The sequence below is a fragment of the Pithys albifrons genome, chromosome 7 (assembly GCF_047495875.1).
Source record: "Pithys albifrons albifrons isolate INPA30051 chromosome 7, PitAlb_v1, whole genome shotgun sequence".
Lineage (NCBI taxonomy): Eukaryota > Metazoa > Chordata > Aves > Passeriformes > Thamnophilidae > Pithys > Pithys albifrons.
In genome coordinates, this window is record NC_092464.1 from 56,119,377 (window position 1) to 56,146,656 (window position 27,280).

Genomic DNA, 27,280 nt, shown 5'->3' on the forward strand with positions numbered 1-27,280 from the left:
CCATGAGGGCGCACACGCCAATAATGGGACTGGGCTGGGCCGATCACGGACAGGGCAGGGGCGAGCGGAGCAGGGGACGGTCCCACGGGAACTGCTCGGGAATGGGAAGAGTAAAAGGTGATGCTGCTCCTGGCTCTGCCCCTCTCTGGCTGTGAACCTGCCATGGGAGCTCCCCCAGCTCCTGCAGCCCAGAGTAGCTGTGTGTTCCCACCTGGAACAGCTGCGTGTTCCCACCTGGAGCTGTTGCCCTTGCAGCTCTAAAAGCTCATTCTATCCCTCACTAGTACAGCTTATTAGTGCCTCTCTAGAAAATTCCCAAAGTGGACTTTATCCCTCTTTGGGAAGAGTTTCAACAGACAGGAGTTTGTATCAGTTCATTTTGGATCTATGTCCAGAATTAAGATAATCACAGTTATAAAATACCACAAACATCATTTATTGCAATACCAACTAGCAAAAGACAATAAAAAGGTGTCACGGGCCGGCGGGGACTCCTCAGTGCCGCTCATCGAACCTTCACACCCCCCGGGGCCGCTCTTCAAGGTACCGGGTGGCACAACCCCCTTATCGCAAATGTTTTATTTTGTATATTTTTTTCTGTATATGTTATTCTATTTACACCTCGTAGGTCCTGCTGTGCAGGTCCTTCAGTGACACGGGGCGGCGGAGACTCCCCGGTGCGGTTCTTTACTTGTATTTTATTCAATGTTTTGTATTTCGTTCACACTTCCCGTCCCTCCGTGCCGCCCTTCTGTCCCCGCCCAGTGATGCGGCGTTTTCGGGGACACCGAACACCGTCCGACCTCCACGGTGCCATCCCCGCCGCTCTTTTTAGATACGGAGCGGAGACCGCTCGGCGCAGGTTTTTATTCCATTTATTTTATTGTGTCTGATCGATTGTATTCACAGCTCGCCTGTCCCGCTGTGCAGCTCCTTCAGTGACACGGGACGGCCGGGACCCCTCCGTGCCGGTCCCCAGCCCCTCACACTCCCCGCTCCCTCGGGGCAGCTCTTTTAGATCCGGGGCGGCGGGGACCCCCCGAGTGCGGCTTTTGATTCTATTGATTTTATTCTCTGTGCTTAATTCCAGTCACCCCTCGCCCTCCCCTCGGTGCGGCCCTTTGACAACATCCGAGAGCGGGTCCCTCGGGGCAGCTCTTCGGTGACTCGGGAAGGCTCTTTTAGTGTATTTTATTCTACTTTCTATATTTTATTCCATTCCATTTTATTCCCGCACCCCACCCAGGGCGACTATTTCACCGCCGCTCCTCCTCGCTCGTCTCGCCGTGCAGTTCTTTTAGTTATCGGGCGGCGGAGACTCCCCCGGTGCGGTTCTTTTGTTTTACTTTGTTTTGTCCTCTGCATTTTATTCTGTTCCGACCTCGCCCCCATCTCCGGTGACTCCCGACAGGGCCCGTCCCGCGGGGCGGCTCGTCAGTGCCGGCCGGGACCCCTCAGGGCCGATCTCTGTTCCATTTCCTTCATTATGTGCTTTGTATTCGCACTTCGCTCGTCCCGCGGGGCGGCTCTTCAGTGACACGGCCTGGCGGGGACCCCTCGTAGCGGCTCCCCCAGGGCCCTTTCCCTTTCCCTTTCCCTTTCCCTCTCCCTCTCCTTTCCCCTTCCCCTCCCCGTTCCCGCCCGGCTCCCCCTCCCGCCCCTCCCCGTCACGACCCGGCGGTGCCGCTGCCGGAGCCGGAGCGGCTGCGACGCGACTTCCCCGCGCTCCAGGGCCCGACTGAGGGGGTCTCGCCTCAGTTCTCTTTGGTTTGTTCTTCCCAAGCTGGGGAAAACGATTTATGGTCCTTTCTTACGCAAGTCTGTTCCCTCCTCTGCTCGGCCAAAGGGATCTGGGGCTGTTTTCCCTTTTGGGGGCAAATAAAACCAATGCCCTGAGTGCTGGCAGGAGCAGCAGCCCTGCAGCCTGTGGAGCCTGTGCTGGCCTGTGCCTGTCAGACGAATAGAGAGTAATGAATCAGTGGTTAATTAACCTAATAAAGTGCTCCTAATTAGAGGGCAGGATAAAGGAGTCCCCAGGGCTTCCACTGAGCGTGTACCAGTTCCACAACACTCTTTTTGTATATTTTTTTTAAATAGACCTGACATTTCATTGATTCCAACATTTTATGAGTCTTTCAATTATATTTTATTGATTCTCGTCTCTTAGCCTTCAGAATCAACACCCTGATCTTTTATTTTCACCATTCTGGAAAGTGAGAAATACTTTTTTCCTCTTGGTACCTTGTGCTGGAACTCCTTTTCCTTTCTCCTGGTTTTCCTCCCTCTGGATACAAACCCCCCAGGCCCCATCCCAGGGGTGCAGGGACTGGGGGTCGTGTCTGCTGGGCCCCCAGATTGGTGGGGGAGAGGAACTCGAGGGGATGCTGATGGGGGTGGGCTAATGCCACCCCTTGGGTCCCCAAGGGCTGCTCAGGGTGGGCAAACTGAGGCCCGGACTGAGGGAGAAGGGGCTGGGGGGGCTTTTCTCCAGGCTCTGATTGGCTGCTGTCCCACCCCCCCATGCTGGGACCCCCAAAGGAGATTTTTTTGGGAATGCTCAGCTTCTCCTGCCCCTGCTCAGGGGGGCTGCAGGGACTTGGGGGGTCTCCCCAGGGAGCTTTGCCCCAGGACACCCTGCCTTGGGCTCTGGGGGTGGGGAGTGATGGATGCCTTGAGTCTCTCCCTTTCCCATGCCCCTTCATTGAACAGGATCTGGCATTCCAGAGCCCGAGGGGTCCTTATCGCAGCCCGCCCCTCCCCCCCCCCCCCACTGTCCCCTCGGGGCCCTCACGGCCACCCTGGTGCTCAGCACCCACAGCTGGGGCTGAGCTGGGGCTGCTTTTCTTTGCCCTCTTGTGCTGGGAGAGAGAAGGAGCCTTTCCCTGGAGCAGAGGCCCTGTCCAGGGCTGGGAAATGGTTCTGGGTGGGGAAGGCTGGTGGGTTCCATCCCCCCCTGACCCACTGGGGGCCGGTGGGGGAAGGGCTGGAGGGGCCCTTGGGAGGGGTTTGGGAGCTGCTGTCCCCCCACCCAGAGGAATCTCCTGGAGCTTTGATCCAAAACAGGCCTGGGGGTGGGTGGGAGTCAATGAATCTGGGAGAGAGGAAAGGAGGGGAAATCTGTAAGGGAGAGACATTTCTGTGCTTCCATCACCTTTTTTCAACCTCTTTCCCCCCCACACTTGGTTTTCACTCCAAAATGCCCCAAGCTGCAGCCTGGAGCAGGAGGGATTTGGGGATGGGGGACAGGAACAAAATGCTGCATCAGTGAAACCTTATTGAAAATTCCAGCATTTGGACAGGGAAAAATATCCTTTTGGGTCTTCCCTTTGCAAACACAGGCAGGGGGTTCTCACCTGGAAACTCTTTACCTGTGGGGGAAGTACCAGGTGCAGGGGCTGGGAATAATTTTATTTACTGTGGTGATTGTAAGAACACCTGCTGGGCATTGATGTGGGGGGTTTATAGAGTTTTAATAAGTACAGAAACCCTTTGCAGTTGCCACTGACTGGACAGCAGCAGCCACAGGTATTTCCACTCTGTGTCAGTTGATCCTTGTTCTATTCTAATTTTATTTTTCCTTATAAATATTACAAGGATAACTCCTATGGGATGAGTTTTCCTTTGCTGAGCAGAGCTGTGAGTGCCTGGGGGCATTATCAGCTCTCTATGCTTTATTTTAGGAGCACAGGAGCATCCTGGCAAAGCCCTGGGCTGGAGCAGGAGCTGTGCAGGCCCCGGGAGCTCGGGGTGTTGTCCGAGCTGAGGTGGTGGCAGGAGGAGCTGAGGGTGCCCCTGTCCCCTCTGTGCCCCCCCAGGGGTGGCAGCGCCTTCCCCAGCCCTTCCTCCCTGCGGGCTGGCCTTGCCCAGCTGCCAGGCTGTGGCTCCAGGCCTGGCTGGCCCCGGGAGGGGCTGGCACTGCCTCCTGCTCCGGAGCAGCGCTGGGACCCCGGGGCACGTTCATCCCCCCGGGCTCTGCCTTGCCCAGGGTGCCCTGGGCAGGAGCACAGCCGGGCTGGTGCTGAGGGTGTCCCCGGGGCAGGAGCAGCTGGGAGGGTCCCAGCCCCGTGCTCAGCACCCCCCACCCTGGCCTGGTTTAACCCCGGGGGCAGCTGATCCCTCCCAGCTGCTCACACACTCTGCTCCACCCTGGGCTGGGGGACACAATCCAAGGGGGAAATGCCAATCCCCACGGGCTCAGCTGGGACAGTTTAATAAGGAAACCAAACCCCATCACATGATGGAAAAAGCCACAGGGGCTCCATCCCCAGCTCATTTTCCACCCCCCAAACTCACATTTTCCTCAGATTTGAGACACTTGGACCATTTCATGAAACCACCACCAATTCCCAACCTTGTCCCCTCCTTTTCCTTCATGTTTTTGGGTGTTAAGCCCAAATTTGGGCCAGCCCTGGAACCTTCCAGCAGTTCCTGCTTATAGATCTAGAATGACTTTTTTTCTCATGTATCCAAAACCTGGGGGGAAAAAAATAGAAAAAAAATGGAAAAAAAAATCAGGAAATTTCCCCAGTTTGTTTCAGCATCAAGAAAGAGGATAAAAGAGGATAATCCCAAAGCCACAGGGGAGCAGGGCAAGGACTCCAACCCCTCTCCCTGAGCAGCAGCACCAACAACTGGCTGGGCCCCCCATTCCCAGCTCCCTGCCCCGCTGAGGGGGGAGGAGGAGAACTGGGAAGGAGGGAGGGGTGGGGGGAAGGGCTTGGTCGGGTTTAGTTCTCCTTCTCCTGCTCTCATTCCGGCAGTACCAATTTAACTCCCACGCCCACTGGGAGTCTGATTTGCCCGCGCTGGTGCTCGGGGAGGGATCTCTCCCGCTCCCCACGCCAAGGGCCGAGCCCTTCGTTGGATTTTCCCTGCCCTGCCCGCTGGCAGAGGGAGGGAGAGCGGCTTTCGTGGGTGCCGCCCCCAGGCAGGGCCCCAGCGCCCCCCGAGCTGTCCCGCAGCTCCCTCCTCAGCCGGCCCGGATCCATCTGCTGGCAGAGCCCGGGCAGCATCTCGGCGGCTCCGCAGGGCACTCGCTGCTCCCTGCGGGCTCCCAGGGACCCCCCCGGCCTCCCCTGTGGCCCCCGCAGCCCCTCCCTGCCCATCCCCTCGGAGCGCCGAGCCCGGCCCCGCTCGCGGCTCCCTCGGCCCTCGACAGCAGCAGCGGAGCCCGCGGGGCCCGACCCAGCGCCAGGCCCGGCCCGGCAGCGGCGGAGCGGGGGCTGCGGCGGGGGGAGCGCCCGGGGCACCGCGGCGGGACTGACCGATCCTGCCTTACCCGGCCCTGTCTGGCCCTGCCCGGCCCCATCTAACCCGGCCCGGCCCTGCCCGGGCTCTTCTGCCGATCGGGGCGGGCGGGGAAGTTCCGCCCGGGAAACGACGGGCGGGCCCAGCGGGGCGGGGCTGGAAGAAAGCGCCGAACGCCCATTGGCTGCTGTGCCTGTCATTCTTCCGTCCTGAGTGTCTATTGGTTATTTCCGCCGTCACTCCTCGCATTTCCCGCGGTCCCGTCCCGGAGCTCTCCCCGGTCCCTCCCGCAGCTGCTTCTCGGACCCACAGCCTGACCCACAGCCTGTAAACAATTTAAACCTTCTTAATCCTTCTTTAACCTTCTTAATCCTTCCCCACATCTGGCAAACAACCTTCACATTCTCTATCATTCCCCCTCACAGCTCTCTGATCCAATTTTAGCTGCCCTCAAAACCCTAAACCAGAACTCCAAAACAAGAACTGGTTCTTACTGGTCCCTTCCTCTGCCCTCCCCTGCAGTGGCTCCATCGCAGCAGCTGAGTCTCACCTGTGCAAACTAAGCCAGTTCCTGCTCAGGGTGGGAATTGGGGAGTGGGAAATGCCTGATTTGGGACACTTTCCTGCCAGGAATGTCAAGCACAATTTTCCTTTTGCCGGGTTTAGGTGATTTCAGCCTTCAGAGAACCAGGACTCGCTTTGTTTTCCCAGCTCACCCTTGGCTCTGCCATCTCTGTGTGCCCTGGAAAGATTTTGTCTCAAGGACTTGCACAGCTCTGAGGTGTTTTCAGCCCAGGCCCCCCAGGTCACCCCACAAGGTGCTTCAGCCCCACCTGAGCCCACCCCCTGTCTCCCCACCCTGTGCAGGGCAGCTCGTGGAGGCCCCAGGACAGGGGATGGTCCCTCTGGACCTGCCTCCCGAGGGGCTTCTGCCACCCCTGGGGGGCACAGAGGCACCCTCAGCTCCTCCTGCCACCCCTGGGGGGGCACAGAGGGGACAGGGGCACCCTCAGCTCCTCCTGCCACCCCTGGGGGGCACAGAGGGGACAGGGGCACCCTCAGCTCCTCCTGCCATGAGCTGATCTCAGACAACACCCTGAGCTCTCAGGGCCTGGACAGCTCCTGCTCCATCCCGGGGCTGTCCCATGATGCTCCCATGGCCGAAATATAAACCCACAAAAAGCGGATAATCCCCCAAACTCTCCCCCCACAGGCATTTTTCTAAGCCTGTTTCTGTCCTCAAGGCTGTTTTTTGTTCACTGTTTCCTGTCCCAGCCTGTGCTCAGCCCCGTTATTGCTGTGACCTCCCACATCAGCACATTTTCCCACCTTCTTCATTGCTTTTCCTAAACTCATTTCCTGCTTTCCCTGGCCATGCACTATCCCCAAGACAAAGTTAAAAATTAACAAGTTCAGCAAAGCAAAACTGACCCCACGATTACAGTTTGTAGAATATTTATAAGAACATAAACAGAGAAAGAGGACAAGAATCCACTGGCACAGAATGTGGATGCTGCTGGTGAGTCACTGGGAGATGCAAAGAGTTTCCACATTAATTAAAACTATGTATAAACCCTGATATCAACAAATTCCAATTATTACCAGTCCTTACCCAGCAGTTCCTCCACAGGTAAATATTCTCCAGGTAAGAACCATCTACCTGTGCCTGCAAAGTAGGAACCAAAAGGGTCATTCTTCCCACTCCAACACTTGATTTTGAATAAGGTTTCACTGATGCAGTGATTTTTACTGTTCTCAGCCCCCAAATTCCTGCTGCCCCAGGCTGCACTTTAGGGCATTTTGGGGTGAAAACCAAGTGGGGGAGAAAGAGGAGGAGAAAACATCTAGTAGGGAACAGCAGAGAAACTTGTCATGGAAAATACTCCCAAACACTCTGGGTTTGGAGCAAATACAGGACTTTTGTGCCCCAAAGAGCATTTCAAAACTATTACAGCCCAACATAGGTATGGCCTTTTGTTTTGCTGCCCAGAGAAGGGAAATGAGTCCACAAGTGCATGTGGGAATTATTCAAAGGGGCTTTTCTCCAGTGACCAAAAGAGAGGGAATCCAAACGGTCAACAGGAATGTCCACTTTTTATCAGAAAATAAAAGAGTAATTCAGCCCTTACCTGAGGTGTCCCTGCAAGGAGACACCTGGGGGGTCACTGGGACCCCAAGGTGGGACCCACAGGCTGGGCTGGGCTGGAGGGGGAGGCCCAGGGGAGATGGAGCAGGACGTGGAGGAGAAATCTGCTTATTATTTCTCCTCTAGTCCCACATCCTCCTTCCCCCTCACAAATTCTCTCTGGATATGGCACAGCAATCATGGGAAGAGAAAACTAAACTCAAATCCCAATTTTCTTCATCCCGGTCAAGCCCAGCCCCCACAGCCCCGATGTGACCCACACACCCATCCCGGTCCATCCCACACCCCATCTCGGTCCATCCCAGACCGCGTCTGTGTTTCAGTCCCAGCACGGCTTGGGTTGGGAGGGACCATAAAGTCCACCCCGCCCCACCCGTGGCCCGCCGGGGACACCTCCCACCAGCCCAGGGGGCTCCAAGCCCGGTCCCACCGGCCGGGGACACTCCCGGGGACGGGGCGGCCAAACCTGTCGGGCCGAGCGGAACCGGGACGGGCCAGCGCTGCTGCGGCCCCGGCTCCGAGCGAGGGGGAAGGAGGAGCCCTCGGGCAGCCGCTCCCTCCGCGGCCCTGGGGAGGGGAAACGGCGGGGCACGGGGGGCGAGCCTTTCGGGTCTCACCTGGTCCGGGCCGCGTCCGAGCCGATCCGAGCGGAGCCGAGTGCCCGCCCCCCGCCCGCACTTTGTACAGAACCCGCCTCCCTCTCCGAAACCCCCGCGGTTTGCGGGAAACAGCCCTGGCGATGTGCCCGGAGCCGCCGCTGGAGCATTCCCACCCTGGCGATATGCCCGGAGTAGCCCCGTGAGCATTCCCACCCTGGCGATGTGCCCGGAGCCGCCCCTTGAGCATTCCCACCCTGGCGATGTGCCCGGAGCCGCCCCTGGAGCATTCCCAGCCTGGCGATGTGCCCGGGCTCCGGGAGCGCAGGGAATCGCTGCTATTCCGACCCGGCTGGAGCTCCGTGTGCCCCTGAGCTGGAGCGACTGTGCCCTGCGGAGGAGCCCGGGATGGGGCAGAGACCCCCCCCCAGCCCGGGAGGAGCCCAGGCCGGAGCAGGGGATGCCCCAAGGAGGCCGAGCCTCCGCGGGAGCCCCTGCAGAGCCCCAGGAGCAAAGCCCTGGTGTCCAGGGCTGCCCCCCCCGGCCCAGCGGGGCGGGTTTAACCCCAAACTCTGCAGCCAAGCCTGTCCCGGGGCAGCGGCCGCTCCGTGACAGCGACACGGCCCGGAGCGGTGCCGGCAGGGACTGAGGGCAGGGGGGCACAGGGACCCTCCGGCGCCCCTCGCTGCCCACGGGGGGAACGAACGTTCCCGACGGTGACATCCAGGGCAGGAACCAGCCATGCCATGGCCCTCGCGTATTCCCTCTCTCTGGCCATTCTGAGTTTCTGGCCATTCCCTATCCCTGGTCATTTCATCGCTCTGGCCAATCCCTGTCCCTGGCCATTCCCTGTGCCTGGATCATTCCCTGTCCCTGCAGCATTCCCTGTCCCATGGTCATTCCTTACCCCTGGTCCTTCCCTGTCCCTGGCCATTACCTTTTCTTGGTCATTCCCTATCCCTGGCCATTCCCTGTCCCTGAGCCATTCCCTGTCCCTGAGCTCTGCAGGGCCAGGGGTTTCAGTGGGACCCGGGGGGTCCCTGCTCGGCCCTGGCTCAGAACTGCGGCCCCAGCCCGGCCCGAGGGGCCCTGGGGGAGAACAACCCTGAGCCCCAGCTGGGCCAGAGCCGCCCAGTTCCACCCAGCGGGGCCCAGGGCACTCCCAGCATGAGCCCAGTGGCTCCCAGTCACCTTCAGTGTGGTCCCACTCACCCCCACATGATCCCAGTCCCCTCCACCATGATCTCAGGGACCCTCCACATGGTCCCATCTGCCCTCAGAATGCTCCCAGTCACTCCCAGTATGATGCCAGTATCAGCCCAGTCACCCTCAATGTGGTCCCAGTTGTTTCCAGTGTGATCCCAGTTTCCCCAGTTCTGGTCCCGTTGGGTCCCGGTCCTGGAGCCGGTGTATCCCGGTGCCCCAGTCTATCCCACTCCACCCCAGTCCATCCCAGCCTACCCCGCTCCGTCCCGGTCCCTTCCCGGCACCGCCGCCCTTTCCCGATCCCGCACCCGAACCAGCGGGTTTAAGGCCGAGTTTCACCGCAGGGCGCGGGAGTTCAGCCCAGCCCGGCCCGGGGGTCCCGCAATTCGTGGCCGTGGAGGGTCCCAGGGTGTCCCGGGGGGATCCAGAGGGGTCCCAGAAGGGGTCCCAAAGGAGATCCAGGTGAATTCCCGGGAATTTCCCCTTCCCGCCTCCCCCGCGCTCCCTCGGACACGTTCGCTTTCCCGTCTCACAACCTGCGCCGCCGGGATCTGCCCGGAGACCGATGACGTCACAGGCAGATCGGGCTGCCAGTGGCGATCAGGAAACAGCGCAGCCAATCGTGCGGCCGGAGGCGGCTCTGTGGGCGGGGCCTGGTCCGGGTCCGGGCCGGGCGGGGCCGCAGCGGAGCAGCGCGATGGCCCCAGCGCTGGGTCTGGGGGCGCTCCTGGGGCTGCTGGGGCTCCTGGGGGCCCCGGGGGGGGGCGACGGAGGGTAAGTGGGACCCTCGGAGCGGGAAACTCCGGAACTGCCATTCCCGGGCACGGAGAACACCTTGAACCCCCATGCCCGGGCACGGGAACCTACCTGAACTCCCATTCCTGGGCATCGGGACCCCCCAGAACCCCCATTCCCGGGCAAGAGAATTCCCCTCCACCCCCATTCCCGGGCACTGGGACCCTCCTGCAGCCCCTCCTGCAGCACTGGGACCCCCCCTAAACCCCCTTATCTGGCACCGAGCCCCCTGAAACCCCATTCCTGGGCACGGGAAACCTCATGAAGCGGAATTCCTGGACACGGGAACCCTCTTGAGCCTCTGTTCCTGCGAAGGGAACCCCCCAAACCACATTCCCGGGATGGAGGCCCCCCCTGAAACCCCGTTCCTGGCCACGGGAAACCCCTTGAGCCCCCATTCCGTGAGCACGGGGACCACGGTGCACCCCCTTATCCAGCACTGGGATGCCCTGGATCCCCATTCCTGGGCAACGGGACCCCCCTGAGCCCCCATTCCCGGCCACAGAGAAATCCCTGAACCCCCATTCCCGGGCACCGGGACCCCCTTAACCCCTATTCCTGGGCACTGGAACCCCTCTCCCCAAACTCCCTCCCGCAGTACCGGGACCCTCCTAAACACCCTTGTCCAGCACCGGGACCCCTGAACGCCCATTCCTGGGCACGGGAAACCTCCTGAAACGCAATTCCTGGACATGGGGACCCCCTTGATCCTCCCTAAATCTCCACTCCTGGGAAGGAGACTTCCCTGAACCCCCATTCCTGGGCACAGGAAACCCCTTGAGCCCCCATTCCTGGGCATTGGGACACCCTGAACCACCTTATCCTTCACTTGGACCACCTGAACCCCCATTTCCGAATAAGGGCCCCCCCTGCACCCCATCCCCGGCTCCAGGACCCCCCAGAGCCCCTTTACTCTGAACAAATACCCCACTCCAATCCCTTTTCCAGCCATCCTGCCTCTCCCAGCCCCCTGATCCTCCCTTTTCCTTGACCCTGGGACCCCCTGAATCCCCATTCCTGCTGTTCCCAGCTCGCAGACCCCATTTTCCTCAACACTGGGGACCCCTGGACTGCCCTTTCCTGGGCACACGGACCCCCTGGGCCCTCTGTCTCTCCTTTCCCAGTCCTATCCCCCCCCCTTTCTTTGAACCTTGGACCCTTCCTGACTTTCCTGGCTCTCCCAGTCCCACTTCCTTGACCCTTGGACCTCCCAAACCTACTCATCTCAGGGTCCCCCGAGTTCTCTACTCCCTGCTCTTCCTGCATGGGGTCCCAGGCACTTAGGCCACGCTGAGCCCCCATTCCTGGGCACCAGGACCCTCTGCAACCCCCTCATCTGGCACCAGGACCCCCCTATACCCCTGTATCTTGTACCAATCCCCCCCGTACCCCCTTTCATGGCCATCCCACCTCTCCCACACCCTCCTTTTCCTTGATCCTACAACCCCCTGAACCCCCATTCCTGCCTTTCCCAGCCCCCAGCCCCTCCTTTCCTTTACACTAAGGACTTCCAGGACCCCCATTCCCAGCCATTCCCGGTCTCCACTTCTCATGACATCCATTTTCCTGACACTGGCGACCCCTGGACCCCCCTTTCCTGGGCACAAGGACCCCTGGATCTCTCATTTCACTCCTCCCAGTCCCTGCACCCCCCATTCCTTTACCCTTGGATCCCCTTGGATCCTCCCTTGTTCAGCACCAGGACCCTCCCGAACCCCCCTTATCCTGCACCAGGATCACCCTGTGCCCCCTTTTCCAGCCATCCCACCTCTTCCAGCCCCCCTTTTCCTTGACCCTGGGACCCCCCTGAACCCCATTTCCTGCCTTTCCCAGCCCTCAGACCCCACTTTCCTCAACACTGGGGACCCCTGGACCGCTCTTTCCTGGGCCCGGGGACCCCTGAATCTCCATCACACATCTCCCCGTGCCCTCACACCCCTTTCCTTGACACTGGGACCCCCCTGAACCTCCATTCCGGGGCATGGGAACCCTCCTGCATCTCTTATTCAGCACCCAGACCCCCCTGAACCCCTTTGTTTGGGACTAGGACCCCTTGCACAGCCTTATTGGGCACTGGAACCCCCTGTACCCCCATTCCTGGACAGGGGCACCCTCCTACATCCCCCTGAACTTCGCTTCCCATACACAGGGACGCCCCTGCACCCCTTTATCCTGCACCAACACCCCTTTGCACCAGTTTTCTCGACCATTCTGGGTCTCCTCACCCTGTGACCCCCTTTCCCTGACCCTGAGGGCCCCTGGATCCCGCTTTCCTGGACAAAGGTACCTCTTGGACTCCCTGTTCCACCTCTCCCAGTCCCTGTACCGTCCTTTTCCTTGACTCTCAGAACCCCCTGAGCCCCCAGCCCTGTGCAGTGGGACCCCCTTGCACCCCCTACCCCGGCACTGACACTCCCTGCACCAACTGCCCTGGGATCCCCAAAGCCCTTCCTGCCTCTCCCAGTTCCCCCTTTCCATGACCTGTGACCCCTCAGACCCCCCAAATCTCTGTGTCCCCCCAGTTCTCCACTCCCTGTGGTACCAGCACATGACGGTGTCAGATCCCAGCCCGGGGGTCCCCCAGTTCATGTCCGTGGGGTTCCTGGATGGGATCCCCTTTATGCGCTATGACAGCGAGCGGGGCCGGATGGAGCCACAGACGCCGTGGATGGAGAAGGGAGCTGAGCCGGGATTTTGGGATGGACAGACCAAGATCGCTGAGGTGCACCAGCACTGGGCTGCCAACAGCCTGGAGACACTGCGGGTCCGGTACAACCATAGCAGGGGTAAGTGGGGACAGCTGGGAATTGGAGAGTTCCATGGGGCTGGGCTAGGATCTGTGGGGCTGAGATGTGATCCATAGTGCTAGAAGAGATCTCACAATTCCATGGGTCTCTGTGGGTCTGTTTGCCCCCCAGGTCTCCACACACTGCAGTGGGTTTCTGGCTGTGACCTCCTGTCCGATGGGACTTTCCAGGGATCGGACCGGTACAGCTACAACGGGCGGGATTTCCTCTCCTCCGAGCTGGGATCCAACAGCTTCGTGCCAGCCAACGTTGCTGCCCAGGTCACCAAGAGGAAAGGGGAATACGAACGGATTGAGGTGGAGGAGTGGACAAAATACCTGGGGCTCACCTGTCCAGAATGGCTCCAGATATTCATCAGATACGGGCAGGAGGCGCTGGAGCGCAAAGGTGGGGATGGAATTCCCATCAAAATGTGGATTTCATAATGGAGGACTTGGGAATGTGGTAATTTGCATGGGAATTCCATGGTTGGATGTCACCATTATCCCATTCCAGAGCCCCCCGATGTCCATGTCTCCGGCAAAGAGGAACACGGGATCCTGACGTTGTCCTGCCACGCGTACGGATTCTACCCCGGGATCATCGGGATCAGCTGGATGAAAGGGGATGAAATCCGGGATCAGGAGATGGAGTGGGGCGGGGTCGTTCCCAACAGCGACGGCACCTTCCACAGCCAGGCCAGGATCGAGGTGCTGCCGGGGGAGTGGGAGCAGTACCGGTGCCGGGTGGAGCACGCCGGGATGCCGGAGCCCGGGATCTTCACCTGGGGTGAGGCTGGGAATGTGGAATGTGGGAAATGGGAATTTGGGAACTGGGAATTTGGGAATGTGTAGTAGTGAGATGGGGGTTTGTCTCTCCCTCCTCACACTTCCACCCTTCCCAGAGCCAGAATCCATCTGGAATTCCACCCCAGTGGTGGTTGCCCTGTCCATCATCGCTGCCATCATCATCATCAGCCTCATGGGATTCGGTGTCTGGAAGTTCCAATCCGGTAACTCATGGGATGGGGGTTGGGAAGGGGCACAGATCCACCTGACAGCATTCCAGGGATCCTGTGCCACAGGTGCTGATCCTGCTTTATTTCCATAGGGAACAAGGAGAGGAATGGATACAACACAACGCCTATCAGTGAGTACCAGCAGTGTGTCTGGATACAAATCCAGATCCTCTCCATGTGGATCCAGTGATGGATCCCAGGATGGATCCAGGTATGTGATCCAGGCCAGAATCTCATGGATCTTCTGTTTTCCACAGTAGCAGATGTGTGAACCGATGGCTCCCCTGCAGGTATGGAGTGGGATCCAGGTGGGATTCCAGAGGGGAATCAGAGCATAGTGGATGGAGCAGGATTGGGATGGGATTCCAAATCAGGGCAGGATTCCAGAGTGAGATCAGAAGGAATTCTGGAGTGGGATCAGGGCTGGATTATGGAGCAGGATCAGGCTGGCTGGATGAAGGGGGATAGAGGTGGGATTCCACAGTTGGATTGGATGGGATGGATGGAGCAGGATGATGATGGATTTCAGCGGAGCTCCTGCTCTCTGTGGGCTCCACAGCTGGATCAATCCCATGGGATGGGGATAGGGACATGGTGACTCTGTCCCCCACTCTCATCCCAGCAGGAATCACCACCTGAGCAATCCATGGAGCTGGATCCATCCCCTTCCCTCTTTCTGAGGAAGGCCAGAAGCTGCTGGCAGAGCTCATCCTGCATCTCTCACCCACCCTGGCACCCTGTAGCGTGTAAACAAGTCAAAAATATGTTTCTCCATTGTTTTCTGCCTCTCAGTACATTCTGCTAACATTGCTATGGCAGCTTTAGTGGAAAAGCTTTCTCAAGGAAATACTTCCTGCCAGAAGATCCTGCCTATGTGATCAGTTTCCCACATCTGGACCTGACTACGTGCCAAAGAACATGTGTAGAAGTTGGAAAAGCATTATAAAAACCTGAAGGTGAATTCAGAAGTTGGAGGAACAAGAGACAAGGAGAAACTAGGAAGCCTCGCCTAGTCTTCTTCGGATCTCTCCTCTCAGCTCGTCTTACTTTCCTTCCAACACCACCAGCCGTCATCTGCCTCGAAGGAGAGACTGCTTGTCAGCCTGGAGAGAGGGCATCGGCCTAGAGCGAGACTGCCTGGCAGCCTGAATGGTCTGTGACTGTCTGTGGAGGTATATCCTTTCTCTGAATTTTTCTCTTACAGGCTAAAATAAAGCACCCTCTTTTGCAGCTACTCCAGAAGCCGGTCGGGTTGTGAGGGGAAATAAGGGCATTTTTCATTTCAAAGACTCACCATCCTCTTGCAGCCATGAGATAACATCGTGGCAGAAACAGAGAGAGCATCTGCATCCCCCCCTTCCTCTCATTACATGAATAAGGCACTCAAGTAGTTTTTTATGGTGGTTTCTTTTCTCTGCTTCTATAAATAATCTTAAGCATTTTTCCTAACTTTTCTTATTTTTCCTCTTTTCCTTTCGCATCTCTCTCGCAATCCATTAATAAAAATCAGGTTTTGGTATTTACAGATAACTTGAGTTTTAATTTTGCTCAAGAGAATGATTCGAACTTGTAGTTCAATCTGCATCAAAAATTAAGCAGATCTGAACGTCACACCCCCAAATAGCCCCTGGGGGCAACTCCCTGCCCAGCACAAGGGACAGCACCAGGGTGGCCATCAGGGCCCCGAGGGGACAGTGGAGGGGCTGCGGTGAGGACCCCCCCATGTCCTGGAATGCCAGATCCTGTTCAGGGAAGGGGCATGGAAAAAGGGGGGGACTCAAGGCAACCATCACCCCCCACCCCCAGAGCCCGAGGCAGGGTGTCCTAGGGCAAAGCTCCCTGGGGAGACCCCCCAAGTCCCTGCAGCCTCCCTGAACAGGGGCAGGGGGAGCTGAGTGTCCCTGAAAAGACCTCTCCTCCCTCTTTCGGGGTCCCAGCTTGGGGGGTGGGACAGCAGCCAATCAGAGCCTGGAGAACAGCCCCCCAAGCCCCTCCTCCCTCAGTCTGGGCCTCAGTTTGCCCACCCTGAGCAGCCCTTGGGGACCCGAGTGGTGGCATCACCCCACCCCCATCAGCACCCCCTCGAGTTCCTCTCCCCCACCAATCTGGGGGCCCAGCAGACACGACCCCCCAGTCCCTGCACCCCTGGGATGGGGTGTGGGGGGTTTGTATCCAGAGGAAGGAAAACCAGGGGAAAGGACAAGGAGTTGCAGCACAAGGTACTGAGAGGAAAAAAGTATTTCTCACTTCCCAGAATGGTGAAAATAAAAGATCAAGGTGTTGATCCTGACCTCTAAGAGAGGAGAATCAATAAAATATAATTGATTTATAAAACGTTGAAATCAAACAATAAATATCAGATGTATTTAAAAAAATATACAAACACAGTGTTGTGGAACTGGCACGTATTCAGTTCAAGCCCTGGGGAATCCTTTTGCCTGCCCTCTAATTAGGAGCACTTTATTAGGTTAATTAACCACTGATTCATTACTCTCTATTCGTCTGAACAGGCATAGGCCAGCACAGGCTCCACAGGCTGCAGGGCTGCTGCTCTTGCCAGGACTCAGGGCATTGGTTTTATTTGCCCCCAAAAGGGAAAACAGCCCCAGATCCCTTTGGCCGAGCAGAGGAGGGAACAGATTTGCGTAAGAAAGGACCATAAATCGTTTTTCCCCAGCTTGGGAAGAACAAACCAAAGAGAACTGAGGCGAGACCCCCTCAGTCGGGCCCTGGAGCGCGGGGAAGTCGCGTCGCAGCCGCTCCGGCTCCGGCAGCGGCACCGCCGGGTCGTGCCGGCGAGGGGCGGGAGGGGAGGGGGAGCCGGGCGGGGAATCCCGGCGGGAACGAGAAGGGGAAGGGCAAGGGGAAGGGCCCTGGGGGAGCCGCTCCGAGGAGGCCCCGCCAGGCCGTGGCACTGAAGAGCCGCCCCGCGGGACGAGCGAAGTGCGAATACAAAGCACATAATGAAGGAAATGGAACAGAGATCGGCACTGAGGGGTCCCGGCCGGCACTGACGAGCCGCCCCGCGGGACGGGCCCTGTCGGGAGTCACCGGAGGTGGGGGCGAGGTCTGAAGAGAATAAAATGCAGAGGATAGAAATAGGAAAACAAAAGATCCGCACCGGGGGAGTCTCCGCCGCCCGATAACTGAAAGAACTGCACGGCGAGACGAGTGAGGAGGAGCGGCGGTGAAATAGTCGCCCTGGGTGGGGTGCGGGAATAAAATGGAATGGAATAAAATAGAGAGAGTAGAATAAAATGCACTCAAAGAGCCTTCCCGAGTCACCGAAAGAGCTGCCCCGAGGGACCCGCTCTCGGGTGTTGTCAAAGGGCTGCACCGAGGGGAGGGCGAGGGGTGACTGGAATTAAGCAGAGAGAATAAAATCAATAGAATCAAAAGCCGCGCTCGGGGGGTCCCCGCCGCCCCGGATCTAAAAGAGCTGCCCCGAGGGAGCGGGGACTGTGAGGGGCTGGGGACCGGCACGGAGGGGTCCCGGCCGTCCCGTGTCACTGAAGGAGCTGCACAGCGGGACAGGCGAGCTGTGAATACGATCAATTAGAGACAATAAAATAAATGGAATAAAAACCTGCGCCGAACGGTCTCCGCTCCGTATCTAAAAAGAGCTGCCCCGAGGGAGCGGCGGGGATGGCACCGTGGAGGTCGGACGGTGTTCGGTGTGCCCGAAAAAGCCGCATCACTGGGCGGGGACAGAAGGGCGGCACCGAGGGACGGGAAGTGTGAACGGAATACAAAACATTGAATAAAGTACAATAAAAGAACCGCACCGGGGAGTCTCCAGTGCCCCGTGTCACCGAAGGAGCCGCACAGCAGGACATACAGAATAAAATATAGCGAAAAAATATACGGAATAAAACATTTGCGACAAGGGGTTTGTGCCGCCCGGTACCTCAAAGAGCTGCCCCGAGCTATCAGCGGGGCGGCCCCGGGGGGTGTGAGGGGGCGATGAGCGGCACCGAGGGGTCCCCGCCGGCCCGTGACACCCAAAGAGCCCCCCGAGGGACCGGCCGGGGCCGAGCGGCGGCTGAGCCGGAGCCGGGAAGCGGCTGGAGCGGCGGAGACGAGCGGGGTGTGCCCAGCCGGCTCCGCTCAGCCCTCGGGCATCGGGGGGGCATCGGGGGGTTGTTCCCAGCCGGTTCCGCTCAGCCCGAGGGCACCGGGGGGGCATCGGGGGGTTGTTCCCAGCCGGTTCCGCTCAGCCCGAGGACACCGGGGGGGCATCGGGGGGTTGTTCCCAGCCGGTTCCGCTCAGCCCGAGGGCACCGGGGGGACATCGGGAGGTTGTTCCCAGCCGGCTCCGCTCAGCCCTCGGGCACCGGGGGGGCATCGGGGGGTTGTTCCCAGCCGGTTCCGCTCAGCCCGAGGGCACCGGGGGGACATCGGGGGGTTGTTCCCACCCGGCTCCGCTCAGCCCGAGGGCACCGCGCTGGGGCCGCCCCCCAGTTCCCAACCAGCTCCCCCAGCACGGCCCGGGCCCCGCCGAGCCGAGACACGCCGGGAAATCGCCTCCATGTACTAAAATCCCTTTTAATAAAGTGTTTATCCCGTGACCTGCCCGGCCGAGCAGCCGCATCTCAGTGCCACAGCCCGGGCGGGGATTGGAGCAGCGGGGGAACCGCTGGCGGCAAATTCGGGGCACAACAGCGGGGTTTGGATCCACTTGGGCAGATTTGAGCTGGGAGGGAAGCGCGGACAGAGACTCACGCGAGTCCCGAGAGCCCTGAAGAATTCCTCCAAAATACGCCTGAATTCCTCCCAGAATAGCTCTGAATTTCTCCCTCTCCGATATCTCTGAATTCTCACCAAATAACAGAAAACTCCTCAAATACTTGCGAGTGCTCCGAAATATTTGAAAGCTCCCGAAGTACTTCGGAATTCTCCCAAAATACCCCTGAATTCTTCCCAAAGCCGTCTGAACTCCGCACAGGCTCCCACAGAGGCTCCTGTGTCTCTACGAGCGGGATTCGAGGGAGAATAAACAGAAGTTTCCTCCGAACGATTAAATTTACCCCCCGCCCCGAAATTAAAGTTTCATTATAATGATCAAACTTCCTCAGTTTCTGCCTCCAATTAAACTTTTTGTTCCATAATTAACGTTTTCTCACTCAAACATTTTTCCTCCAATAAAGTTCCCTCCCCGAAATAAAATTTCCTTTCTAATTACAACTAACTGAAAATTAAACTTTCTCCCCATAATTAAAGAGTCCTTCCCAATCTTACTTTTCTCTCCCAATTAAAATCTTCTCTCTCCGAGTAAAGTTTTCTTCCCTCATTAAGGTTTTCTGCCCCAATTAAATTTCCTCTCCAGTTAGAATAATCTTCCCGCATTAAAATCCCGTTAATTACATTTTCTCCTTAATATTAAGTATTTCTCCCCCAATTAAATTTTGTCTTTCTAATCCCTCTTCTGGCTCCTCCCGGCCCCGACGTTCTGCAAAACCAAACCGAGAAGTATTCAAAGAAATAATAATTATTTTGATTTATTCTCACTGGAGTTTTTTCCTGGGGAATTTTCCTGCAGCTCCACCCTCCAGCTCCAGCTGCTTTTCAGCCCTTTCCCAACTTTTCCAGCTTTTCTCCTCAGCTGGGGAGGGCAGATTATCCAAAAATATGGATTTGGGGGTGCAGGAGGGGGTCGCTCTGCTCGGAGGGTCCCCGAGGTGACCCCAGAGCGGCCACGAGGACCCAGCGCGGTTCCCTCCAGCCCTTTTGATCATTTCCTTAATGTAAACCCTTCAAAAATAAGTGTTTTGTAACTAAATCACCCACTGCGGGGTTTAACCACAAAGCCTCATTTATTTTAAATAGTTTTTGAGGTTTTTCTTGCAATCCGTGGCCTGACAGCACCAAAGAAAGGCTGTGGGAAGGGCAGGTCAGCACAGCATCTTCTGTAAGGGTATAAAGGTGACTGTGAGAGGAAGAAAAATAAGAATAAACTTGAGAGTATGGGGAAAATACAAACTAAAAATGAAAAAAAATGAACACAATTATAAGACTAAAAAATAGAATGAAATATAAAGACATAATAAAAAGAAATTATAATAAACTTTTAAAAAATAAAAGTAATGGCATAGTTTTTCCTACTGGGATTTTGGGGTTATCCTCTGTTATCATCTTTCCTGCTACTGGAAGAAACTGGGGCAAATTCCTACTTTTTCTTTTTTTTCCCCTTTTTTTTCTTTCAAGTTTTGGATACATGAGGGAAAAAAATAAAAGTATTTTTACCTCTATAAAAAGATGGTGCTGGGCGTTCTGGGACTGGCCCCAAACTGGGATTACCACCCAAAAAAGTGGAAGAAAAAGGAGGGGACAAGGTTGGGAATGGGCCATAAAATGGTCCAAGTGTCCCATGGATTTGGGATTCACATTTACTCCGTGGCTTTGCATCCCACAAAACTCTCCCCAGAGAGATTTTGGAACAACTGGTCACCTTCATTCCCAGGAGAATCCCAAGGCTGTTACAGGCAGGAACCTGCAGCCAGTGTGGGTTGGAGTGAGGGCAGGGCAGGGGTGGAGACGGGTGAACAACACACCCAGCACCCCCCAGGGGGGACTGTCCCAGGCCTGTTGGGATTAAAAACAGCTTTGCTTCATTTCAGACCCATTTTGTGCCCTGATCCCTCTCCCTCAGTTTTTGGGGTCTGTGCAAAGGTTTCTGTTCCTCTGGCAACGCTCTGCAGACCAAGGGCTGGGGGACAGGGCACAGTGGGGTTGGTTATTTGGCATATGGGGGGCACAGGGCAGAGTGGGGTTGGTTATTTGGCATATGGGGGGCACAGGGCACAGTGGGGTTGGTTATTTGGCATATGGGGGGCACAGGGCACAGTGGGGTTGGTTATTTGGCATATGGGGGGCACAGGGCACAGTGGGGTTGGTTATTTGGCATATGGGGGGCACAGGGCACAGGGGGATAATAATTAATCAAGAAAAAATTACTAATGCATAATTTAATTAAGAATACATTTAATAAGTCGCAACTAATGAAATTATAGATAAGATTTATCTGTGAATAAAATGAATTATTAAAATAAAAATATTAATTAAATAAAATATATAAATATATAAAAGGTGTAAAAATATGTAAATAACTAGGAAAATAAATAACTAATAAAAATCACATACTGAAAAGATAATCAAATACTTAGAATTAAAGTATTAGTAAAAGTAGCATTTTATTTTATATATATTAAATTATATAAATAAATAAAATTATGGAATGAAAATATAATCAAATAATTAGAATTAAACTATATTTTAAAATAGTATTTTAGTAATATTCTAATACAATAACAATATTTTAGTAAGTATAATAATGATAGAATAATACATATAATATGTAATATATTTACATCATAATGTCTATATTACTCCACGTCACTGAAAGGGAGGAGGAAGAAGAGGAGGAGGAGGTGGGGGATGTACCTCCAGGAGCCCTTCCAGCACCTTCCTCTCTCCCCCCACAGCCCCTTCACACCCCTCGGAGCAGCTTCACCCTCGGCAGTGGCTCTTTGTGGCTCCTGCGGCCGCGGTGACACACGGACAGCGACTCAGAGCCTGGAGGGACACGAGCCCACCCCCCTGCCGGGCTCTGCTCCAGTGTGCCCATCCCTGTCCCCACTGTGCCCCTGTTCCCATTTCTGTTGATCCCATCCCATTACTGGTTCCCAAAGAGGAACTGCCGGATGCCAGAGAAGGGAAGGATTTATTGCCAAAACAGGATAATTAATTAAAACATTGGGAATAATTGTGGTTCTTGATTTTCAAACAAGAAAACGCAGGAAGTTGATCCATCAGGAAGAGGCACAGGGGTGTCAGGGTGGGTGGAAGCAGCAGGATGAGCTCTGCCAGCAGCTCCTGGCCTTCCTCAGGCAAAGGGAAGGGGCTGGATCCAGCTCCAAGGATTGCTTAGGTGGTGATTCCTTCTGGGATGAGAGTGGGGGACAGAGTCACCATGTCCCCGTCCTTATCCCAAGGGGTGAATCCAGCTGTGAAGCCCACGGAGAGCAGGAGCCCCTCTGGAATCCATTGTCATCTTACTCCATCCATCCCACTCAATCCCACTCTGGAATCCCACCTCTATCCCACTCTTTCCATCCAGCCTGATCCTGCTCTATATATCCAGCCCCGATCGCACTCCAGAATTCTGATCCTACTCTGGAATCCTGCCCTGATCTGGAATCCCATCCCAATCCTGCCCCATCCACTATGCTCTGATTCCCCTTGGAATTCCACCTGGATCTCACTCCATATCTGCAGGGGAGCCATCAGTTCAAGCATCTGCTCCTATGGAAAACAGAAGATCCATGAGATTCTGGCCTGGATCACACACCTGGATCCATCCTGGGATCCATCCTGGAATCCACATGGAGAGGATCTGGATCTGTATCCAGACACACTCCTGGTACTCACTCATAGGCGTTGTGTTGTATCCATTCCTCTCCCTCTTCCCTATGGAAATAAAGCAGGATCAGCACCTGTGGCACAGGATCCCTGGAATGCTGTCAGGTGGATCTGTGCCCCTTCCCAACCCCCATTCCGTGAATTACCAGATTGGAGCTTCCAGACACCGAATCCCATGAGGCTGATGATGATGATGGCAGCGATGACGGACAGGGCGACCACCACTGGGGTGGAATTCCAGTTGGATTCTAGCTCTGGGAAGGGTGGGAGTGTGAGGAGAGGAGGGAAACCCCCATCTTACTACTCCATACTCCCAAATGCCCAGTTCCCACATTCCACATTCCCAGCCTCACCCCAGGTGAAGATCCCGGGCTCCGGCATCCCGGCGTGCTCCACCCGGCACCGGTACTGCTCCCGCTCCCCCGGCAGCGCCTCGATCCTGGCCCGGCTGTGGAAGGTGCCGTCGCTGTTGGGAACGACCCCGCCCCACTCCGTCTCCTGATCCCAGATTTCATCCCCTTTCATCCAGCTGATCCCGATGACCCCAGGGTAGAATCCGTACGCATGGCAGGACAACGTCAGGATCCCGTGTTCCTCTTTGCCAGAGACATGGACATCAGGGGGCTCTGGAATGGGATAATGGTGACATCCAACCATGGAATTCCCACGAGCATGGGGAGGTGATGTGATCTGCCCATGGAATTCCCATGGCAACGGGATGGGGCTGAGATCCATCCATGGAATTCCCATGCAAATTATCACATTCCCAAGTCCTCCACTCCCAAATCCCACATTTCGATGGGAATTCCATCCCCACCTTTGCGCTCCAGCGCCTCCCGCCCGTATCCAACGTATTTCTGGAGCCATTCTGGACAGATGTGTCCCAGGTAATTTGTCCACTGCTCCACCACGATCCGTTCGTGTTCCCATCTCCTCTTGGTGACCTGGGCAGCGCCGTCGGCCGCCACGAAGCTCTTGGATCCCAGGTCAAAGGAGATGAAATCCCGCCCATCGTAGCCATTCCAGTAGAACCCACGGACGGTCCCGTCAGACAGGATTTCACAGCCATAAATCCGCTGCCAAGTGTGGAGACCTGGGGGGGAACCGGACCCACAGAGAGGCCTGGAATTGTGTCCCAGCCCCACAGAGCCCCATCCGGAGTGTGATGGAGACCCACAGAGCCTCATCACAGCCCCTTGGATACCCATGGATTCCCAACCAGCCCCACAGGTAACACCCCAGCCCCACAGATCTCATCCCAGCCCCACAGGTCCCATCTCAGCCCCACAGATCCCATCTCAGCCCCACAGATCCCCCCAGTCCCACAGGTCCCAGCCTAGCCCCACAAATCCCATTCAAGTCCCACAGATCCCATCCCAGACCCACAGATGTCTACTTGACCCATAGACCTCATCCCAGCCGCACAGATTGCTCCCAGACCCACAGATCCCATCCCAGCCACACAGATCCCCCCAAGCCTCACAGGTTCCATCCCAGCCCCACAGTTCCACATCCCAGCCCCAGAGATGCACCCCAACCCTACAGATCTCCCCCAGCCCCAAAGATTCCCCCTCCAGCCCCGAGATCTCCCATAACTCCAAAGATGGCATTCCAGCCCCACAGATACATCCCAGCCCCATAGATGCACCTCAGCCCCACAGCTCCCATCTCAGTCTCACAGCTCCTATCCCAGACTCACAGCTCCCTCCCAGTCCCACAGATCCCATACCAGCCCCACAAATCCCAGCCCAGCCCCACAGATCCCCTCACAGCCCTAGAAATGTCCCCCAGATCCCATCCCAGTCCCACAGATCCACATCTCAGCCCCAGAGATGCACTCCAGCCCCACAGATCCACATCCCAGCCCCACAGATCTCCAGTCCCAAAGATTCCCTCTCAAGCCCAGAGATCTCCCGTAGCCCCATGGATTGCAACCCAGCCCCAGAGATGCACCCCAGCTCCAGAGACTCCATTCCAGCCCCACAGATCCCATCTCAGCCCCACAGATCCTCCCAGTCCCACAGATCTCCCTCAGCCCCACAGATCCCATCCCCACAGACTCCATATGAGCCCCACAGATCCTGCCCCCCGCTGCCTCACAGACCCCCTCCAGCCTAGAGATCTGCCATAGCACCATGGATTGCAACCCAGCCCCACAGATCCCATCTCAGTCCCACAGATCTGACCCAGACCCACTGATGGCCCCCAGACCCTCATATCCCCCCCCGCCTCACAGATCCCAGCCCAGTCCCACAGATCACTCCCCCGACTTACAAACCCCATCTCCAGCAGCACAGATGCCCCCCAGACCCACAGATCCCAGCCCAGTCCAAGATCCCAGCACAGCCCCACAACTCCCCTCGACCTTCAGATCTAAGCCCAGACGCAAAAACCTCCCCAGACCCACAGATTGCCCCCAGCCTCAAAGATCCCCCTCCAGCCCACAGATCTCTCATAGCACCACAGATCCCATCCCAGTCCCTCAGAGGCACCTCAGCCCCACAGATCCCATCCCAGTACCACAGATCCCAGCCCAGCCCCCCACATCCCAGCCCAGCCCCACAGAACTCCCCCATTCCCAGCTGCCCCCACTCACCCCCACTCTGGTTGTACCGGCCCCGCAATATCTCCAGGTTGGCAGCATCAATGTGCTGGTTCCTCTCGTTGATCTCAGTCTGTCTATCCCAATATCCCGGCTCGGCTCCCTTCTCCATCCACGGTGTCTGCGGCTCCAGCCGGCCCCGCTCGCTGTCGTAGCGCACAAAGGGGATCCCATCCAGGAACCCCATGGACATGAATTGAGGGACCCCCGGGCTGGGCTCTGACACCGCCACATTCAGGTACCACAGGGAGTGGAGAACTGGGGGGACACAGAGATTTGGGGGTCTGGGGGGGTCACCGGTCAAGGAACGGGGGAACTGACAGAGCCAGGAAGGGGCTTTGGGGATCCCAGGGAAGTTGGTGCAGGGAGTGTCAGTGCCGGGGTAGGGGGTGCAAGGGGGTCCCACTGCACAGGACTGGGGGCTCAGGGGGGTCCAAGAGTCAAGGAAAAGGAGGGTACAGGGATTGGGAGAGTTGGAACAGGGAGTCCAAGAGTGACCTTTGTCCAGGAAACAGGGATCCAGGGGCCCTCAGGGTCAGGGAAAAGGGATCACAGCGTGGGGAGACCCGGAATAGTTGGGAAAGGGGGTGCAGGGGGATACTGGTGAAGGATAAGGGGGTGCAGGGGGTGTTGGTGCAGGATAAGGGGCTGTAGGGGGGTTCCTGTGTATGGGAATGGAAATTCAGGGGGGTCTTACTGCCACATAGGGGGGTACAGGAGGGTGCCTGTGCCCAGGAATGGGGGTACGGGGGTTTCAGTGCCCAATAAGGGTGTGCAGGGGGTCCCAGTCCAAAACAAAGAAGTTTAGGGGGGTCTGGGTACTGAATAAGAGATGCAGAGGATGCAGAGGGGTCCCCATGCCCAGGAATGGAGGTTCAGGGGGGTCCCAGTGTCAAGGAAAGGGGAGTGAGGGCACTGGGAGATGTGTGATGGAGGTTCAGGGGTCCCTGTGCCCAGGAAAGGGCAGTCCAGGGGTCCCCAGTGTTGAGGAAAGTGGGGTCTGAGGTCTGGGAAAGGCAGGAATGGGGGTTCAGGGGGGTCCCAGGGTCAAAGAAAAGGGAGACTGGGAGAGGTGGGATGGCTGGGAAAGGGGGTGCAGGGTGATACTGGTGCAGGATAAGGGGGGTTCAGGGGGGTCCTGGTGCTGAACAAGGGGAACTGGGAAAGGTGGGAGGTCCAGGGAGTCCCTGTGCCCAGGAAAGGGGGGCTCAGGAGTCCCCAGAGTCGAGAAAAGGGAGGTCACGAGAAGGGGAGACCTGGGATGGCTGGGAATGGGGGTCTTGGAGGTGCTTGGTGTAGAGGAAAGGAGGGGCTGGGGGCTGGGAAAGGCTGGAGTGGAGGTCAGGGGGTCTTAGGATCAAGGAAAAGGAGGGTCTGGGAGAGGTGGGATGGCCAAGAAAGGGGGTGCAGGGGGGTATTGGTACAGAATAAAGAGGTGTTGGATGGCCCTGATGCTGGATGAGGGAGTTGCAGAGCATCCTCGTGCCAGGGAATGGGGGTGCAGGGGGACCCAAGTGCCCAGGAATTGTAGCCGAGGGGGTTCTGGTGCCTGGGACCCCTTGGAGGAAGTACAGAAAGTGGAGAACTGGGGGGACCCTGAGACTGGCTGCTTTGGGAGGTCCAAGGATCAAGGAAGTGGAACTGGGTGAACTGGGAGAGCCAGGAAGAGTCCAAGGTTCAAGAAAAGGGGGGGATGGGACTGGGAAAGGAGAAACAGGGGGCTCAGGGGGTCCCTGTGCCCAGGAAAGGGCAGTCCAGGGGTCCCGGTGTTGAGGAAAGTGGGGTCTGGGAGCTGGGAAGGGCAGGAATGAGGGTCCAGGGGGTTCCAGGGTCAAGGAAAAGGGAGGATTAGGGGGCTGGGAGAGTCAGGATGTCTGGAAAAGAAACTGCAGGGGGGTATTTGTTCAGAATAAAGGGGTTCAGGGGGGTCCTGGAGCCGGGGATGGGGAGCAGGGGGGGCCCTGTGCCCGGGAATGGGGGTTCAGGGGGAGTCCATACCCAGAAATGGGGGTTCAAGGGATTCTCGTTGCCCAGGAATGGCAGTTCCGGAGTTTCCCGCTCCAAGGGTCCCACTTACCCTCCGTCGCCCCCCCCCCCGGGGCCCCCAGGAGCCCCAGGAGCCCCAGGAGCGCCCCCAGACCCAGCGCTGGGGCCATCGCGCTGCTCCGCTGCAGCCCCGCCCGGTCCCACACTCAGAGCCACCTCCGGGAGGGTTGGGGGGATCCAAAGGTCAAGGAAATGGGGAACTGGGAGAGCTGGGAAGGGAGTTCAAGGGGGTCAAGGAAAGGGGGATGCAGGGACTGGGAAAGATGGGATGGGAGTACAGAGGGTCCTTGTGCCCAGGAAAGGGCCCTCCAGGGATGGGATGGAATGGGGGTCCCACCCCAATTTGGTGTCCCCCCACTGTCGAGGAAAGGGGGTTACAGGAGGCTCTGGGGCCTGGGAGAGGCGGGAAGGCCGGGAAAG

At 57.2% G+C, this 27,280-nt stretch overlaps 4 protein-coding genes across 11 annotated transcripts in view; 2 read left to right on the forward strand and 2 right to left on the reverse strand.

Moving 5' to 3' along the window:
* The window catches only part of LOC139673838 (class I histocompatibility antigen, F10 alpha chain-like), a 137,234-nt gene extending 121,921 nt beyond the window's left edge, over nucleotides 1–15,313 (forward strand). The window contains exons 1-8 of one of the 7 annotated variants that reach the window (XM_071559693.1): nucleotides 10,970–12,273; nucleotides 12,513–12,776; nucleotides 12,909–13,184; nucleotides 13,293–13,565; nucleotides 13,681–13,788; nucleotides 13,887–13,925; nucleotides 14,052–14,084; nucleotides 14,420–15,313. In XM_071559693.1, the coding sequence (XP_071415794.1) occupies nucleotides 12,539–12,776; nucleotides 12,909–13,184; nucleotides 13,293–13,565; nucleotides 13,681–13,788; nucleotides 13,887–13,925; nucleotides 14,052–14,065 (948 nt within the window). In that variant the 5' untranslated portion in view covers nucleotides 10,970–12,273; nucleotides 12,513–12,538 and the 3' untranslated portion in view covers nucleotides 14,066–14,084; nucleotides 14,420–15,313. Of the gene's footprint in view, nucleotides 1–10,969; nucleotides 12,274–12,512; nucleotides 12,777–12,908; nucleotides 13,185–13,292; nucleotides 13,566–13,680; nucleotides 13,789–13,886; nucleotides 13,926–14,051; nucleotides 14,085–14,416 lie in introns of those variants that run through there. The other 6 variants (XR_011698215.1, XR_011698216.1, XR_011698217.1 and 3 more) reach the window with 6 other exon arrangements.
* LOC139673817 (zinc finger protein 850-like) overlaps nucleotides 1–27,280 on the forward strand; it is a 584,874-nt gene that overhangs the window by 270,086 nt on the left and 287,508 nt on the right. The window lies entirely within an intron of this gene.
* The window catches only part of LOC139673815 (zinc finger protein 850-like), a 262,338-nt gene that overhangs the window by 30,808 nt on the left and 204,250 nt on the right, over nucleotides 1–27,280 (reverse strand). Inside the window, exon 2 of one of the 2 annotated variants that reach the window (XM_071559635.1) lies at nucleotides 11,888–11,895. The exons of the other annotated variant lie outside the window; for it this stretch is intronic. Within the exon in view, the coding sequence (XP_071415736.1) occupies nucleotides 11,888–11,895 (8 nt within the window). The remainder of the gene's footprint in view (nucleotides 1–11,887; nucleotides 11,896–27,280) is intronic. 2 annotated transcript variants of the gene reach the window in all.
* LOC139674130 (class I histocompatibility antigen, F10 alpha chain-like) lies at nucleotides 18,167–26,991 on the reverse strand. The gene is made up of 7 exons (XM_071560276.1): nucleotides 26,892–26,991; nucleotides 24,809–25,072; nucleotides 23,030–23,305; nucleotides 22,566–22,838; nucleotides 22,359–22,466; nucleotides 22,142–22,260; nucleotides 18,167–18,487 (listed from the first exon to the last, which is right to left on the reverse strand). Exons 1-7 carry the CDS (start codon nucleotides 26,968–26,970, stop codon nucleotides 18,167–18,169), a joined length of 1,440 nt encoding a protein of 479 aa, XP_071416377.1. The 5' UTR covers nucleotides 26,971–26,991.